Source organism: Myotis brandtii, unplaced genomic scaffold (assembly GCF_000412655.1).
Source record: "Myotis brandtii unplaced genomic scaffold, ASM41265v1 scaffold187, whole genome shotgun sequence".
NCBI classification, from domain to species: Eukaryota; Metazoa; Chordata; class Mammalia; order Chiroptera; family Vespertilionidae; genus Myotis; species Myotis brandtii.
The window spans coordinates 1,127,497-1,141,966 of NW_005356944.1; the positions used below are offsets into that span (position 1 = coordinate 1,127,497).

At 53.9% G+C, this 14,470-nt stretch overlaps 3 protein-coding genes across 5 annotated transcripts; 1 reads left to right on the forward strand and 2 right to left on the reverse strand.

Moving 5' to 3' along the window:
• Positions 1-2,195: 2,195 nt before the first annotated feature.
• Positions 2,196-4,115, reverse strand: FAU (Finkel-Biskis-Reilly murine sarcoma virus (FBR-MuSV) ubiquitously expressed). Its single transcript, XM_005864220.2, has 5 exons — positions 4,013-4,115; positions 3,670-3,752; positions 3,431-3,575; positions 2,530-2,585; positions 2,196-2,369 (listed from the first exon to the last, which is right to left on the reverse strand). Exons 2-5 carry the CDS (start codon positions 3,742-3,744, stop codon positions 2,244-2,246), a joined length of 402 nt encoding a protein of 133 aa, XP_005864282.1. The 5' UTR covers positions 3,745-3,752; positions 4,013-4,115; the 3' UTR covers positions 2,196-2,243.
• A 59-nt stretch (positions 4,116-4,174) lies between these two features.
• On the forward strand, positions 4,175-7,448 carry MRPL49 (mitochondrial ribosomal protein L49). The gene is made up of 4 exons (XM_005864221.2): positions 4,175-4,352; positions 5,621-5,771; positions 6,532-6,656; positions 6,771-7,448. Exons 1-4 carry the CDS (start codon positions 4,275-4,277, stop codon positions 6,915-6,917), a joined length of 501 nt encoding a protein of 166 aa, XP_005864283.1. The 5' UTR covers positions 4,175-4,274; the 3' UTR covers positions 6,918-7,448.
• An 828-nt stretch (positions 7,449-8,276) lies between these two features.
• On the reverse strand, positions 8,277-14,309 carry SYVN1 (synovial apoptosis inhibitor 1, synoviolin). Of its 3 annotated transcripts, XM_005864455.2 has the most exons (14): positions 14,183-14,309; positions 13,943-14,095; positions 13,763-13,811; positions 13,284-13,387; positions 12,504-12,630; positions 12,308-12,407; positions 12,149-12,214; positions 11,911-12,027; positions 11,681-11,814; positions 11,287-11,415; positions 11,037-11,192; positions 10,766-10,952; positions 9,562-9,710; positions 8,277-9,486 (listed from the first exon to the last, which is right to left on the reverse strand). In XM_005864455.2, exons 1-14 carry the CDS (start codon positions 14,225-14,227, stop codon positions 9,380-9,382), a joined length of 1,623 nt encoding a protein of 540 aa, XP_005864517.2. In that variant the 5' UTR covers positions 14,228-14,309; the 3' UTR covers positions 8,277-9,379. The 3 variants fall into 3 exon arrangements, with proteins under 3 accessions (XP_005864517.2, XP_014393518.1, XP_014393519.1); XM_014538032.1 differs by lacking the exon at positions 13,284-13,387 and having other exon boundaries at positions 14,183-14,294; XM_014538033.1 differs by lacking the exons at positions 13,763-13,811; positions 14,183-14,309 and having other exon boundaries at positions 13,943-14,032.
• Between the last annotated feature and the right edge of the window lie 161 nt (positions 14,310-14,470).

The following is a 14,470-nucleotide window of genomic DNA, read 5'->3' on the forward strand; positions in this document are numbered from 1 at the left end:
GGTGAGGTGGGAGCGCGGTACCAGCCCCAGCGCGGCTGCTTGGCGCTGCAAAGCGCAGAGGCAGAAGTAGGTCTTTGCCACGCACCTCCTCTGGGCCGTTAATTGTGCCGGGTCCCTGCGCTGTAGGGACAGCCATTATACTATACAGCCATATAGAGGACAAAGGGGAGAGAGTGGAAAGGCCAAGGTGGGGTACCTCGCCTAGACTGGGTGTGTGTTGGCGGCATTTTCCCTCTTCAAAACAAAGCAATATTTAACAAACATCTGAGCTCCTGTTTGATTTCCTCCTCCAAACCTATCGTTCATCCACCGTTAAAGTGGACCACGTTGAGCAGAGATGCGGCCCTATCATAATGGAGCTTACAGTTTGTGGTAGAGTGGGGAGTTGGTCCAGGGCACCCCTGATAGTAAGCTCTGGTTCTTTAGTCCCTCATCTTGCACATCCAATCCCAGCTACAGTCAGTTCTGCCTTCAAAATACCTTGTACTTATTTCAATATCGATCATGTTTCTCTACCAAGATCGAGATGGGTTTGATGACCTTCAAGTCTGTTTAAAGTGAGTTGATGAGTGAAGCAGTGAGACAATCAAGCCTGTTCATTTTTTTACATCTCCTCCACCACCACTGGTGCTCTAAGTTCCTTGCCAATCAAGTGGATGATACCACCTTAACTTTCTTGCCAGCCCTCCAGAAAAATCAGCCAGTTGAAATGTTAGGTCACAAGTCAGATCACATCAGGCCCTTGCTGAAAACCCAGCCGGGCCCTTGATGACTCTCCACTGTACCTGGACCTAAACTCCACTCCATGTCTGACTGCGGTTCTGTCCGCTAGAACTTTAACCATCTTACCATCTGATTAACTAGGATAGCATGTGTTTACCCAACCCCCTTCATTACACTTAAAGTTTATTAACACTTTAGTTTCCTCACTTTCTTCTGTGTCCTGACCAGGGATCAAACCTGCAACCTTGGCATTATGTGTTTACCCAACCCCCTTCATTACACTTACTTTAAGTTTATTAACACTTTAGTTTCCTTTCTTCTATGTGTCCTGACCAGGGATCAAACCTGCAACCTTGGCATATTGGGACAATGCTGAGCTACCTGGCCAGATATTAAATAACTAGAGGCCACGTGCTCGAAATTCATGCACAGGTAGGGTCCCTAGGTTCCCTGCCTCCCCATTCTCTTGCCACCCACCCTCAGTTCCCCGTTCCAGCCCAGGGGCCCAGCCACGATCTGGTGATGGGGGCCTGCCAGCCAGGGGGAGGGACTGGGGGTTTGGCCAGCAGGGGAACTGTGGGGGCCTGTGGGCTGGGGGAAGCTTCTTCATTGAGCATCTGCCCCTGGTGGTCAGTGCACATCATAGCAACCAGTTGTTGCAGTCATTCCATCATAAAGGTCACTTAGGCTTTTATATGTATAGATTATAAATGGAGCAAGGATCGAAACTCAAGGCAGTCTAAGTCTAGAGCCCAAGGTCTCTCTTTATCCTATGGGCTTTATTCTAAGAAGCGGCAGGTTAAAAAACCTTAGAATAAATGTGTGGGTATGCATGTGTTGCTAGCAGGAAACCTTGTATCAGTTCAAGAGAACTCAACTTTTGGGAACAGTGAAACAATCAACTGACCAGCCTGAGTTCTGATTAGGTTAGCAAGACCAGTCATGCAATCAGAAGTACAAACAAGGTCACCACAGTGCCAATATAATCAGGATACTTTCCAAAGCTGGGCAAACCAAACTTCTGCACTGAGCCCCACTAAGGCCACAGCTGGTCCAAGTTCAGGAAAAGGCCAGATTGGCATTCCCTGACATTTTTTTCTCCTAGAACTCCTCCCCTTCCATTGCTGCCTCTATAAAACACCCACAACGATTCCTATCTTCTGTTTAAAAGAATAAGAACAAAACAAAAACCAAAAAGAAAAAAAAAAGAGAGGATTTGGGGGAATTATCAAGTTATTTGGGATCAGAAATTTCCCCAATTCTCCATTTAAAGGAAGGACTGGCACGTTTTCATGGGAAGCCTTTTCTTGTAGTTTACCACCTCCCTCTCACCCCCTCTACCCATCAAGGGCCTCTGCCTCACTTGACAATATCAAGAAACCAAAATGAGACCTCACTGTTCCAGTGGACATACCACCAGCCCTAGAAGCCTCCTCTCACCCTGAGGCCCTGCAAATTAAGATGAAACAAGATGACTGGGCTAAGTGGCTTTATTAGAGAAAACCAGATGACAAAGGACTTTAAGAGTTGGCATTGGGGCCCTTCTTCTTGCCAAAGGTGGGCACAACATTGACAAAACGCCGGTTGTACTGCATCCGTCGCTTGGCCCGACCAGTCTTCTTCTTCTTTTTCTCCTGTTTGGCCACCTGGGAAAGGGAAGGCTGATCAGACCCTGGTTGACATCTTCCATCTCTTCCCTCAGGTTCATTTCCAGGGAGGGAGAAGACTGGTCAAAAGCCAAGGGTCTTAGCTTATCTGTGATAGTAAAAAACTAAGTCCAAAGGACACCACTAATACTGCACTTACCTTGGGGGTCTGACCTCTTACTTTCCCAGCACGGGCCAGAGAACCATGGACTTTACCTGTGGTGGAAAAGGACAGCAAGCGGTTAGTAGCAAGAAGGCCCCACCCAGCAGAATTCTTTCTTCCTCAACTCAAGCCTTTAAAGGTGAGCTGGGCTCAACAGGAAATGAGAACAAAATTGCAGAGATTTGACATCTGACCAGGAATTAGCCTGGCATGTTCTAGGTTTCACTTCAGGATTTTCTAGCCCCTTGACTTTAAGTAAGAACTGAACAGCACCTTGGGGATCTGGTCTAACCTCCTAATTTTAATGAGGAAACTGGGAAATAGGCAAAGATCTAGTAAGTGACTGAAATAGAACTACACTCTAGTTCAGTCTTCCAGGGACCTCTCAAGAGTTAATTCTGCCAAAGGACAGAGATAGTAGGGGGGCAGGGACATGTGCTGGGGCGGGGAGGTGGGAAGCAGGCAGGGAGAGATCAATGTGGGGGGGGAGGAGACATGTGTAATACTTTCAACAATAAAGTATTTTTAAAAAGGAGTTAATTCTGCCCTGGCTGGCATGCTCAGTGGTTAGTGCCAAGCCTGCACACAGAAGGGTCACTGGTTCAATTCCTGGTCAAGAGCATGTACCTGGGTTGCAGGTTCCATCCCTGGCACAGTGGGGCGGATGTGGGAGGCAACCAATGGATGTGTCTTTCTCACATCAATGTTTCTCTCTCTCTCTCCCCCTCCCCACCTCCCTCCCACTCTCCTGAAAACCAATGGAAAAAATATCCTGGGGTGAGGATAACAAAACAAATAAAAGGAGTTAATCCTGAGGTAAACAGGAAGAACCACCCTGGATTAAGGACACTGATCTCATTATGTGCTTACAAGCAAAGGACAGTCCTCCCCAACTCACCTCCAAGCATGCGGGCGGCTACTTCCAGAGTGGACAGCGCCTCCACCCCACACTGGCCCAGGGTAGCCTCATCCTCCAGGGGTGTGCCCGCCAGGAGCACGACTTGATCTTCCGGAGCGATGCCCTCCAGCGAGGCTACATGGGCCTACAAGCAAAAATGAGGCTCATGAGCGTTCCCGCAGGGAGCGAGGTCAAAGAGCACAAGAATACGGCGCCCGAGGCGCACCCCGCAGCCTTACCTTGATCTGGGAGACCGTCTCCCGGCCGGTCACCTCGAGGGTGTGGAGCTCCTGGGCGCGGACAAACAGCTGCATGTCGGCGACTGAGGAAAAGGAACGCTTGTGAGAGAAGGAATATTCTGGGAGAGCGGGCGTCGTGAAATCGGTGGCGATCCGGGGACGATCGCAGGTCTCACGTGGGTAAGACAGGGCCGGCCGGCCTGCCCGCCTGCCAGGGAGGTCGGGTGGGGACAAGAACCCGGCCCACACAGCAGCCTCTCCTCCTCTGTTCTTCCCGCGCCCTCTGACCTCGCAGCCAACCTGCTAGGAAGCCCTCGGGACTCAGCCGTGCCCCCAACTCTACCTGAACTGCGGCCTGTGCCGCTCCCGCGAAGATGGAGTCGAGAAAGAGGAAGGAAGAGGAGCGTACGCGTCCTAAGCGCTTGCTGCGTCTAACGTCACTGCTGCGCGCCGACGAGAACCTCGGCTATTTGTGCCGCCCACGGCATCGTAACCCCGCCCCTTGACGCTCGCGTAGGCCTTCTTCCGGTCTCGCGGGGCGTGCGCAGGAAGCGTTGGACTAGGCGGGTTGCGCGCGCAGGAAGCTAAAGCTGGGGGAGTTCAAGATGGCTGCGGCCGTGTTCCCGGCTTTGCTGCGGCGCTGGAGGGTCGGCGTGCAGCCGGGCGGCGCATTGCGGCGGCTGGTGAGAGTACTGAGCGTGGAGCGGGGGGCAGAGGGCTGAGTGTGAGGCTCGCTGTTCTTCCTTTTAACCCTGAAAATCGCATTCCCGTTGGGGCCTTAGTTTTCCCATCTGATGTGGGAGACCTTTTCTGTAGCTGAGACGCAAGATTGAGAAGGAAGGTGACAGGACCTGGTGCGCGCTTCCGGGGGTGGGGGTTAGAACCTGATTGGAGGACAACCTCGGTGAGTCGGCACTGGGCGGGGCTGCGCACCGACTCTCGCTGCCTAACTCTTTCAAGGGGAAACCAACGGGTTCACAGAGCGGCCCCATCATTGGCGGCACTACTGGGAACCTAGAGCTCATGACATACAGGCCACTGCACCCTGCTTCCCTGGCCTCATTGTCACCCCGGCGCCTGTCAGGACTCCGGGGTATCTGTCGGGATGTGTCCAAAAAGGATCTTAAAGCTGCAGGATGGGAAGACAGAATTTGGAGTGTGACCTTAGGGTAGATTACTGAATGTCTTGATCTTCCTTGGATTAAAAATGGGTGTGATAGCTCTAACCGGTTTGGCTCAGTGGATAGAGCGTCGGCCTGCGGACTGAAGGGTCCCGGGTTCGATTCCGGTCAAGGGCATGTACCTTGGTTGCGGGCACATCCCCAGTAGGGAGTGTGCAGGAGGCAGCTGATCAATGTTTCTCTCTCAACGATGTTTCTAACTCTCTATCCCTCTCCCTTCCTCTCTGTAAAAAACCAATAAAATATATATATTTTTGAAATTAGATTTAAAAAAAAGTGTGTGATAAAATACGCCGAGTTATAAGAATTAAATGAAAACAACACCTGTAGAGCACTTAGTATGATGCCTGGCCGTGTGTGTATGAGGCTGAAACCTTCCAGGTAAAGGAGGATCACGTGGGGTGAGTGTGAATGGAAAACTATCAGGGTTGTTGAAAGTGCCTAACCCAGAACTAGAATATTTCAGTAGAATATTTAAAAGAAACTTTCAATACTGAATTATGCTACATTGCTCAGCTTTCCAGTTAATTGTCTTGTTATTTGGGTCCCAGGAGGGACTGAGGCAGGAGAGGCAGGCCTTCAGAATGCTTGAAGGTCTTTTCCAGGCCCACGTGCACCCCGACAGACTGAAGTCTGGTGCTTTCCTGTCTCCAGCCACTCATTTATACCGTTCTCTCTACCTGTAATGTTTCCTTTCACTACTTACTGAAGTTCTGTTGTGGTGGGTGGGTGGTGAGTACGCTGATGGTTGCTTTTTGTTTTTGCCTCAGAGCCAGACCCAGGGGCCTCCCAATTACCCCCGCTTCGTGGAGTCTGTGGATGAATACCAGTTTGTGGAACGCCTGATACCCCCCACCAGCGTTCCGGAGCCCCCGAAGCATGAACATTATCCTACTCCTAGCGGCTGGCAGCCCCCCAGAGGTGAGCTAGATCATGGGGATGGCTTGAAGGCGACAGGGAAGTACCCCTCCTTGGTGGTTGGCCTGCCCCAGCTGCCACTGAACTCAGTGGTTTCAGGACTTGTTTTGAGGACTAGTACCTGTTTCATGTTCAAGGAAGGGCCCAGGAATGGAGCCCTGTTTCACAAGTAACCATCCATTCACACTACTGGGATAAGTCTTCCCATGCAGGAAAAGAAGCATAGAGAGAAGACCCAAGAGCTTGGACTCCGTCTCCCCCCACCCTACCCCACCCGCAGTAGTCCATGTACCATAATTGAGAACTCAGCTTGGGAGTTGGGCAGTTCTGGGTCAGCTTCTCCCAACCTCAGTCTCAGTAAAATGGAGATAATCCGCCCGGCACCGTAGAGCACTTAGTGCAGAGCCCAGCATGTGGTGGTGTTCAGTACTTGTAAATCTCCATGCCTTTGTGCCAGAGATTCATATTAGTCTCCCTGACCCCGAGGAGAAGGGCAAGGATTGGTCTCACAGGGGAACCTGAATATCCAGGGAGGCATGGCCCTCACTTAATTTCTTCTTGAGCACCTTCCGGTGCCAGGCCCTGTCTGGGCCTTGGGCTACTAGAGTCCTGGCTCTAAACTTAGGGAAAGAGCAGGTCTCCTGACCTGAAGTCTGGAGATGGCTTTGCCGTAGACCTCTGCAGACTCTGAGGAGCAAGGCCTTGACGGAGGTGGGATGAAGCCTGGGAAGACTTGGCTTATCACCATCCCTCCCTGTCCCAGATCCTCCACCCAACCTGCCTTACTTTGTGCGGCGCTCTCGGATGCACAACATCCCTGTCTATAAAGACATCACACATGGCAACCGTCAGATGACTGTGATCCGGAAGGTGGAGGGAGACATTTGGGTAAGTGTGTGGGTGGGTCAGGGTCTGAGTGTGGCCTTTTCAGGGCTGAAGGGATGGGAGTCCTCTAGAGGTGACGGGTCTCCTGACCAGGCCTGATTTGTCATCTTCCCCCAGGCCCTGCAGAAGGATGTGGAAGACTTTCTGAGCCCACTGCTGGGGAAGACACCTATCACCCAGGTCAATGAGGTGACAGGTACCCTGCGGATCAAGGGCTACTTTGACCAGCAGCTAAAAACCTGGCTCTTAGAGAAGGGCTTCTGAGGCCTAGCTGAGCAGCCTGCATGACAGCATCCCCCACAGACTGGAGTCCAGGGGACCTCAGGAGGGAGGCGGGTGTTGAAGCAACTAGGATTGGGGTACAGACTAGGGCTGAGGGCTTGGGCAAGGTAGAGTGAGGGCTTTGGAGCAGACCTTGCTTCCATAAAGGGGGAAACAGGACCATCTGCACAGATGCCAGCACTGAGGGAGGGCTGTCTTACATTGGAGACCCACTAGAAACAGCTGAGCTAGTGGGGGGCATTAGTTGCTGTCCCCCTGCCCCTGATTTTGGTCTATTCCTGCTTTTTCTTCATTGGAGCTACTGGGGTCAGTTATTCAAATTCTGGAGGTTGTTGACTGCCCCTCTGGTGTTTCGGGGAGGATAGCACATGACAGAATCATTGGGACAGAACCTTCCTTGGTCCTTAGACTTCCTGCTGCAAACATTCCCAAGCTCTTCCTCTAGCCCAGTGGTTCTCAACCTTCTGGCCCTTTAAATACAGTTCCTCATGTTGTGACCCAAACATAAAATTATTTTTGTTGCTACTTCATAACTGTAATGTTGCTGTTATGAATCGTAATGTAAATATCTGATATGCAGGATGGTCTTGCATATCAGATATATAACGACCCTTGTGAAAGGGTCGTTCGACCGCCAAAGGGGTCGAGACCCACAGGTTGAGAACCGCTGCTCTAGCCAGACCTGGCTTGTGGAGGCTACGGAGAACACAGATGACTAACATGGGTCCTGGAAGCCTTCAATTACATGTGCAGTGCTGGGCATGGGGCACAGCGTGCCCTTGTCAGTCCCTGAGCTCATCTTTTCTACCCATGGTGAGGCAGAAGGCTCACTCACCTCTGCTCTATTCCAGAGTTAGGCCTGATTGGGTTTCCAGCTCCAGTAATTAGTGATTCCCTGTAGCTGATCTGCCCACAAGGGGGTGCTTGGGAGCTCTTAGCCCAGCACATGGCGTGCTTCCCAGCTTGATGACCTGGTATCAAGGCTGGACGGGGTTTGCAGGCACGAAGATGCTGGCCTTTTGCCCCTGCCATCCCCATCCAATGAACCTTCACACTTGTCCTGTCATGAGGGCCAAAAGCCCATCCCCACCCCAGTGTCAGACTGGCTAGGTCAGGGTTCAGAGCCTAGCTCCCTCTGGGCTAAAGCAGGGTAATCTTTTTAGAGCTCAGTTTTTTCTTATGTAATATGGGTATATCTTCCTAATAGTTTAATAACAATGTGCCCAAGGACAGTGCTAGGTTGTATAAATAAACCCTCATCCCAGAAGATTCCAGGCCACTCTCAAGTCTACAGCCTGAGCAAGAAAATGGAGCCCAGCTCACTGATGCTGACACCAGCTCTACCAATTGTTAATGCAAGCTTTTATTTGGCTGTATATACAATTCAAGCTATTAAAATTTGTACAATATTTACAAATTAAATAATCATCTGAAACTCTCCAGCAACTCACTTAACACAAAACCAAGGGGGAAAAGACAGGGACAGGCAGGCCTTGGCTCCTGTGTTCCCTACCTGCCCAGAGCCTTTTCTAAATTGGAAAGACCAGGAGTCTGGCACTCCTGCTCCTCTTCCCTGGGGTCAAGCATTCAAATCCAAAGACAGATTTTAAGCCAAAGAAAATACAAGGAAGTTACTCCAATTCTTTAAACTTAAGACAAGTTCTGTAAGTTGAGAAGTGGCCTTCCGTAGATTCTGGGGCTTGCAGTGGTTCCGGAGCAGACACACAAGCCCTCAGCCTGGAGTGAGGCTGGGCAGTGGCTGCTGGGTGAGAGCAGGGACAGTCTCACTTTAGACAAGCTACAGGGAGAGGGGCCTTGTAGGCAGTGTCCCTCGGTGCTGCCCTCCTGCTGCTCTGCCCCCAGGCACTCCTTTCCCTGAGTTGTGTGGTTGCCAGTAAGACATGGAAATGTCACAGGGCGTAAGGGACACAGCCACCACCACAAAGGGCTTCCAGGGAGTTTAGGGTAAAAAATGGACACCGGTACCAGTCTTGGTGGGCCAGGGAGCAAGTTCCTGGCCTGCCCCCAGACCCTTGAGTCCGCACTTAGGAATGGGAGCTAATACTGTTCGGTACTGCAGTGTGACTCCACACACGCCAAGTGGGCTCAGAGGGCTGCCCCTTCTCCCAGAAAGGGGGAGGGGTCAGAGGGCTTCTTAGAGGCTGTGCTGTTCTGCCTTCATGGCTCCAACAAAACACAGGGCTGAAGGGTTGGAGAAGGCTGGAACTGACTCAAGATCCCCTTGGCTGCCCAAGGACTGTAAGGGCTGGAGTCAACTGGGGCCTTAGGCCTCTTTCCACTTGGCCTAGGGGATGCCACCTCCTTTGTCTCAGATGTGGGGGTTACTACTCCCTGGTACAGAGAGGGAGCTGGCACTTGGTGGCAGGACATGTTCCAGCAAGGGCTGCTCCAGAGAGGGAGCAGGGGCCAGGACTGGAGCAGTGTCAGTGGGCAACGGGGGACTCCAACTTCTGCAGGCGGCGGCGGCGGAGCTCTGCTGCATCAGGCTCCCCATCCTCAGGCAGCTCCTCGGTGCCCACTGGCTCAGGACCTGAGGACAGAGAGGTGAGAAGTGGAACACAGAGGAATCCCTTGCCCTACCCCCCTGTAGGCTGACCACAATTACCTGAAGGCTTTTCAGATTCTGGGGTTGGTGGGGAAGCTCCTGTGGATGGGGTGGTGGTCTCAGAGCTGGGGATGCTGGTGGAGGAGGCAGCAGCAACTGTAGGGGCAGTCTCCTCAGTGGAGTTGACTGAGGTGGCCGGCCGGGGGGGCCTAGGAAGAGAAGGGACAGAGGTAAGCCCAGCTTTGGCATCCTGGTATGACTGGGCAGATTATCCTGTCCTTGGCAAGCCTTGCAAAATAAGAGTCCAGCACTGCCCTGGCCGGTTTGGCTCAGCGGATAGAGGGTCGGCCTGCAGACTGAAGGGTCCTGTGTTCGATTCTGGTCAAGGGCACATGCCTGGGTTGTTGGCTCCAGTGTGTGTGTGGGGGGGGGGGGCATGCAAGAGGCGGCCAATCAATGGTTCTCTCTCATTGCTGTTTCTATCTCTCCCTCTTCCTTCCTCTCTGAAATCAATAAAAATACATAAAATAGAGTCCTGCCTGACGTGCCTCTGCAGCTCAGTGACCACAAGACATGAGTGACCACATGCAGGAATTCTTGTGACTACATGAGAGTAATTAGAAACCACTTGCAGGCAGGACTGAAGGCCTGTTCACTTACACTGCAGTCTCCACCCTGGGTACCTTATACGGTACCAACTAAGACCTCCCACTGAATCCAACAGAGCACTCGGTCTCAGCGCCCCTCCACACCTGTGCTGTCACTGTTGGGTGCCAGGCACTTCGTACATTTGACCTGTGAACAGGAATGAGATCCTCTTCCATTCAAATAAGGTAATGGTGGCCACAAAGCACCTAAGTGTTGGCACCAGGACTTGACCGCGAGCCGGGCTGCCTCCAAGTGACTGACTTTATTTGCTGTCTCAGATCAGGGACACTGATCCCCAGTCACAGTGTCACCATATATCAGGAGGGTACAGGTAATAAACTAAAACACTGAGAATTGTGAGAAATTTGACTTGAGGAAAAGATAAAGTAAGAAGATTCAAAGTCAGCTCTCTAATAATCCACACTTCTACTGTACTGAGATCCAGACAGGCCTTCTGCAGTGGAGGATAAAAAGGCACCAAGAGTGCCTACAGATAGGTGGCCTGGATCAACAGGCATCTCAGGATGGCACGAGAAAAAGGGCAAAAACCACTCCTGGGAGCCTTCTGGCAGCTCCATGCCTCTGCTGCCCGCCCTGGCTCCCTGTGCAGACATACCCCAAGGAGGCGAGTACAGTGAGGTACTGGTTGATCTGCAGCATGGCAGCATCTAGCAGCGTGTGGATGTTGCGCAGGCTCTGCAGCCGAGCCTCCAGGTGCTGCCGCTCGTGGCCTTCCAGAGCCCGCAGCTCCTCTGGGGTCAGCCCAGCAAAGCCGGCAGGGGGCACAGGCATTGGGGGGAAGGCTGGAGAGAGAGAGAGGCTCAGCCTGGGTTGCCTGAGCCTGACACCCCCCACCCACCAGAACAACCCCGAGAGTCCCTGTTTACCAAAGGGTGGCGGCAGCGGCATACCCATCCAGGGAGGGGGGAAGGGGAAGCCCGGGGTGGGAGCGGCCTCGGAGGTGGGGGCAGAGCCAGGTGCCGGGGCAGAGGCAGCAGAAGCAGCTGTGGTTGTGGCTGCTCCACTGGGCCGAGAAAGGGCTGCTAAAGAGCAAGAACAGGAAGTCGGTGAGTGTTGAGGGGCCTCTGCTTCCACTACTCCCGCCCCCCTGGTTGGTGCAGTACCCAAAGGGCTCACCTGCGCTGGTGGATGGAGGGGCCGCAGCCTCTCCTGAGCTGGGAGGAGGTGGAACGGGTGGAAAGGGGCCCATGGGGGGCCACAGAGGGAACATGCCTGGTGGAAAGGGAGGTAGGAGGCCCTGGGGGACTGCAGAGAGAGGACAGGAGGTAATGAGAAAAAGTCCAAATCACAGGCAAGGCGCTGCTTGTTGGGAGCTATGTCCTCTGCTCCCACAGGTCCTCTCTGAGCTCAGCACTGACTACACATGACTGCAACCATCTATGTCTCCTCCCATGACCTCCCCATCACCACACCCAGACTGAGCTTCTAGTGGGCAGGGATTCTGATTTCCCATACCCAGCCCAAGGCAAGTACTAGACAGTGTCAAATGGCCAAATGAGGGGTCACTCACAGTTGGGGGGCTGGGGCAGGAGATGCTGTGCAGGTTCAGGGGGTGGTGGTGATTGGGTTGGCAGCGATGCACGAAGGACATCCATACGGCAAGTAGGGCAGGTCTGCTGCCGCTGGAACCAGGAGCGCAGGCAGCTGGGGGTTAAGACCAGACAATGATTAGCAGGTCCCTAGGGACCTGCCCCCCAGAACCTGTCCCCTGATGCGCAGACTCCCCAGGGCTCCTCCCACCTGGTATGGAAAATATGGTTGCAGGGCAGTTTCTTGGCACCAGTCACCATCTCTTCTCGACAGATGATGCATACATTGTCCATTGCCTGGAGTTCCTCTGGGGTGGCATCTGGGTACCTGGTTAGAACAGGCCAAGACGTGTCGGGACCAGAGCTGGAGGCTGGAGGCCCAGAGCTGGAGGCTGGAGGCCCAGAGCTGGGGCAGAGCTTAGGAGAGCACCTAGGCCAGGCCCACTTACAGCGTGTTCATGTTGCGGATAGCTCGGCGAGACATGATGGCGTCTGTCACAGCTTTCTTGAACTGCCTGAAAGGACAGTTTCAGTGAAAGTTGGGAGAGGAAGGGGAGGGATCAAATAGGGGTTAGGGGTGTGGCAGGGCCTGGCTCAGCTGGGCTCACCTCATGGCCAGGTACATAGGCCTGATGGCAAACAGAGGGAAGGTGTGCACCTTGATCATGATGGTCATGAAAGCCAGATAGAGCAGAACCTTGATGAAGCCTGCGGGGAAAAGGTGTGCAGAGAGCAGGTCACAGGGCCTGGGAGGCAGAGCTGGGGATACGAGTCCAGGTCAGGGGAGGCCCAGGCTCCTCTCACCTGTAAACAGCTCTGTGTAGAGCATGTACACGGCCTTATTGTCCCAGGGGTTTTCGCTCTGAAGGTCCACGGAGTGCAGCACGTATTTGATGAAGATGGTGAGCACCATAGTCATCAGGATGGCGTACTGGAGGGAGGGGAGAGGGGGAGGCATAAGCAGGCAGCCCCTGCGTGCTCCAGCCACACTGCTACCCCAGGCCTCTGCACAGCAGGTCCAATAGCACAAGCACAGGCTTGGACACAGCCGGGGTCTTCCGAGCCCCTCCACTCACTAGCTGGTCTGACTTCTGTCAACCCATAGACCTCTCTGAACTACAGTTTGCTTGTCTGTAAAATGCCAGAATTAACTGCTCCTTTATAACAATGCTACCTTGCTAATTAAAAGAGATGCAGGTCAAGTGCTCAGCACAGGCCTGGCATACAATAAGCATTCAACAAAGTGAGCTGTTGTCAATGGACACATTCTTCCTCTGCCAGGGACACACCTCCCCAGCTGTCCATCAAGCTAACTCCTTTTGTCCATCAACAGCCAGCTCTTCTGGCATCACCTTCCAGGAAGCCTTCCCTGAGCACCAGGTCAGGACCCTCCTCCACACGCGCCTCTTTCTGTGCCTTCCCCTCTCCCAGGAGGGGGTGCAGAGAGCTAGGACTGGCGCAGGCTGCTCCTGGTGGCCCGCATGGGGCTGGCCTCAGAGCAGGTGCTCATGAAGTTTGTTGGGTTATCAAGGCACATGCAGTGCCACCTCAGGCTTGTCCTCCCAACTTCCCGAGCCAGTTTACCTCAAAGCCAAACACCAGCTGCACAGAGGCCCCACGGGTCAGGATGCTGTGATAGGCATGGCTGACGAAGAGGAAGTCCAGGATACCCAGGAGGAACATAAGGGCTGTGGGGACCCCCACATGGGGGGTTGGGGGGGTCAGCCCAGGGCCTGGCAGCCATGTCATGCTCTAAGACAGCTCCCACCCTCAGGCCCACAATGGATGGCCCCAGTCAGGTGGGCACATACCACTGAACCTGGCCCCCTGGGACGCCAACTCTGCCTAGTGGGGCACTGGGGCAGCCCAAGCTCCAGGTGAGGAGGCAAAGAGCTAAGGGGCCAGGCAGTTGAGAAGCTCTGGAGTGGAACAGGGCAGAGATGATGCAAATTAATTTCCTAAATTATCTTTCCTGTACAGCTGGGGCTGAGGGGCAGCGGGTGCTCTAGAGTACCGGTCCCGTGCCTCGTCCCCGCCTCTCCCCTCGCCCGGGTCTCACTCACAGACAATGCGGCAGTGAAAGAGCCAGGAGATATTGGGGCTGCGTTCCATCTGAGGCAGAGCAGAGAGGGGTCCCGTCAGGGAGGCTGGGACTCACCCCACACCCCCAACCCAGCCCCCCTCCGTCCACAAGCCTGCCCACTGGCCACTCTCTGCTCCAGAGAGCCCCCGACCCTACTCACAAAATCCACGCGGTCCTCAGCCAGCCAGTGGAAACACTTGAGGAAGAGGAGGAGGGTGAAGAGCGCAACGAAGCGGGGGCTGAAGTCGTCCCGGAAGACGGTGAAGGCCAGACAAGTCTCGGTGACCGCATACCAGGAACGTTCCAGAAGGTGCTGGGGGTGGGACAGGGCACGATGAGAGCGCGGACAGTCTTCCTGCCCAGCTCCCCGGCCCTCACCTCTGGGCCACAACCGTCTTACCTCCATCTCCGCCGCCCTCAGCTGCCCGAAGAACACCTTGCCCATCACCTTGCCCAAAAGGAAGACAAGAACGAAGGCCTGGATGTACAGGACCTGGGAGCAGAGAGGCAATGGTTTGGGCTTCGCTCTGCCCGACGCTCATCACTCAGGGGCCCCCCACGCCCCCTCACAATGTAGTTAAAGTCCGGCAGCTGGCGGCTCCCTCCCCTCTCCCCTCCAGCCCCGCCTCGGCCTGGGCCTCCTCCCCCCCCCCTCCCCGCAGTTCCTCCCCCCGCCCTCCACTCACGG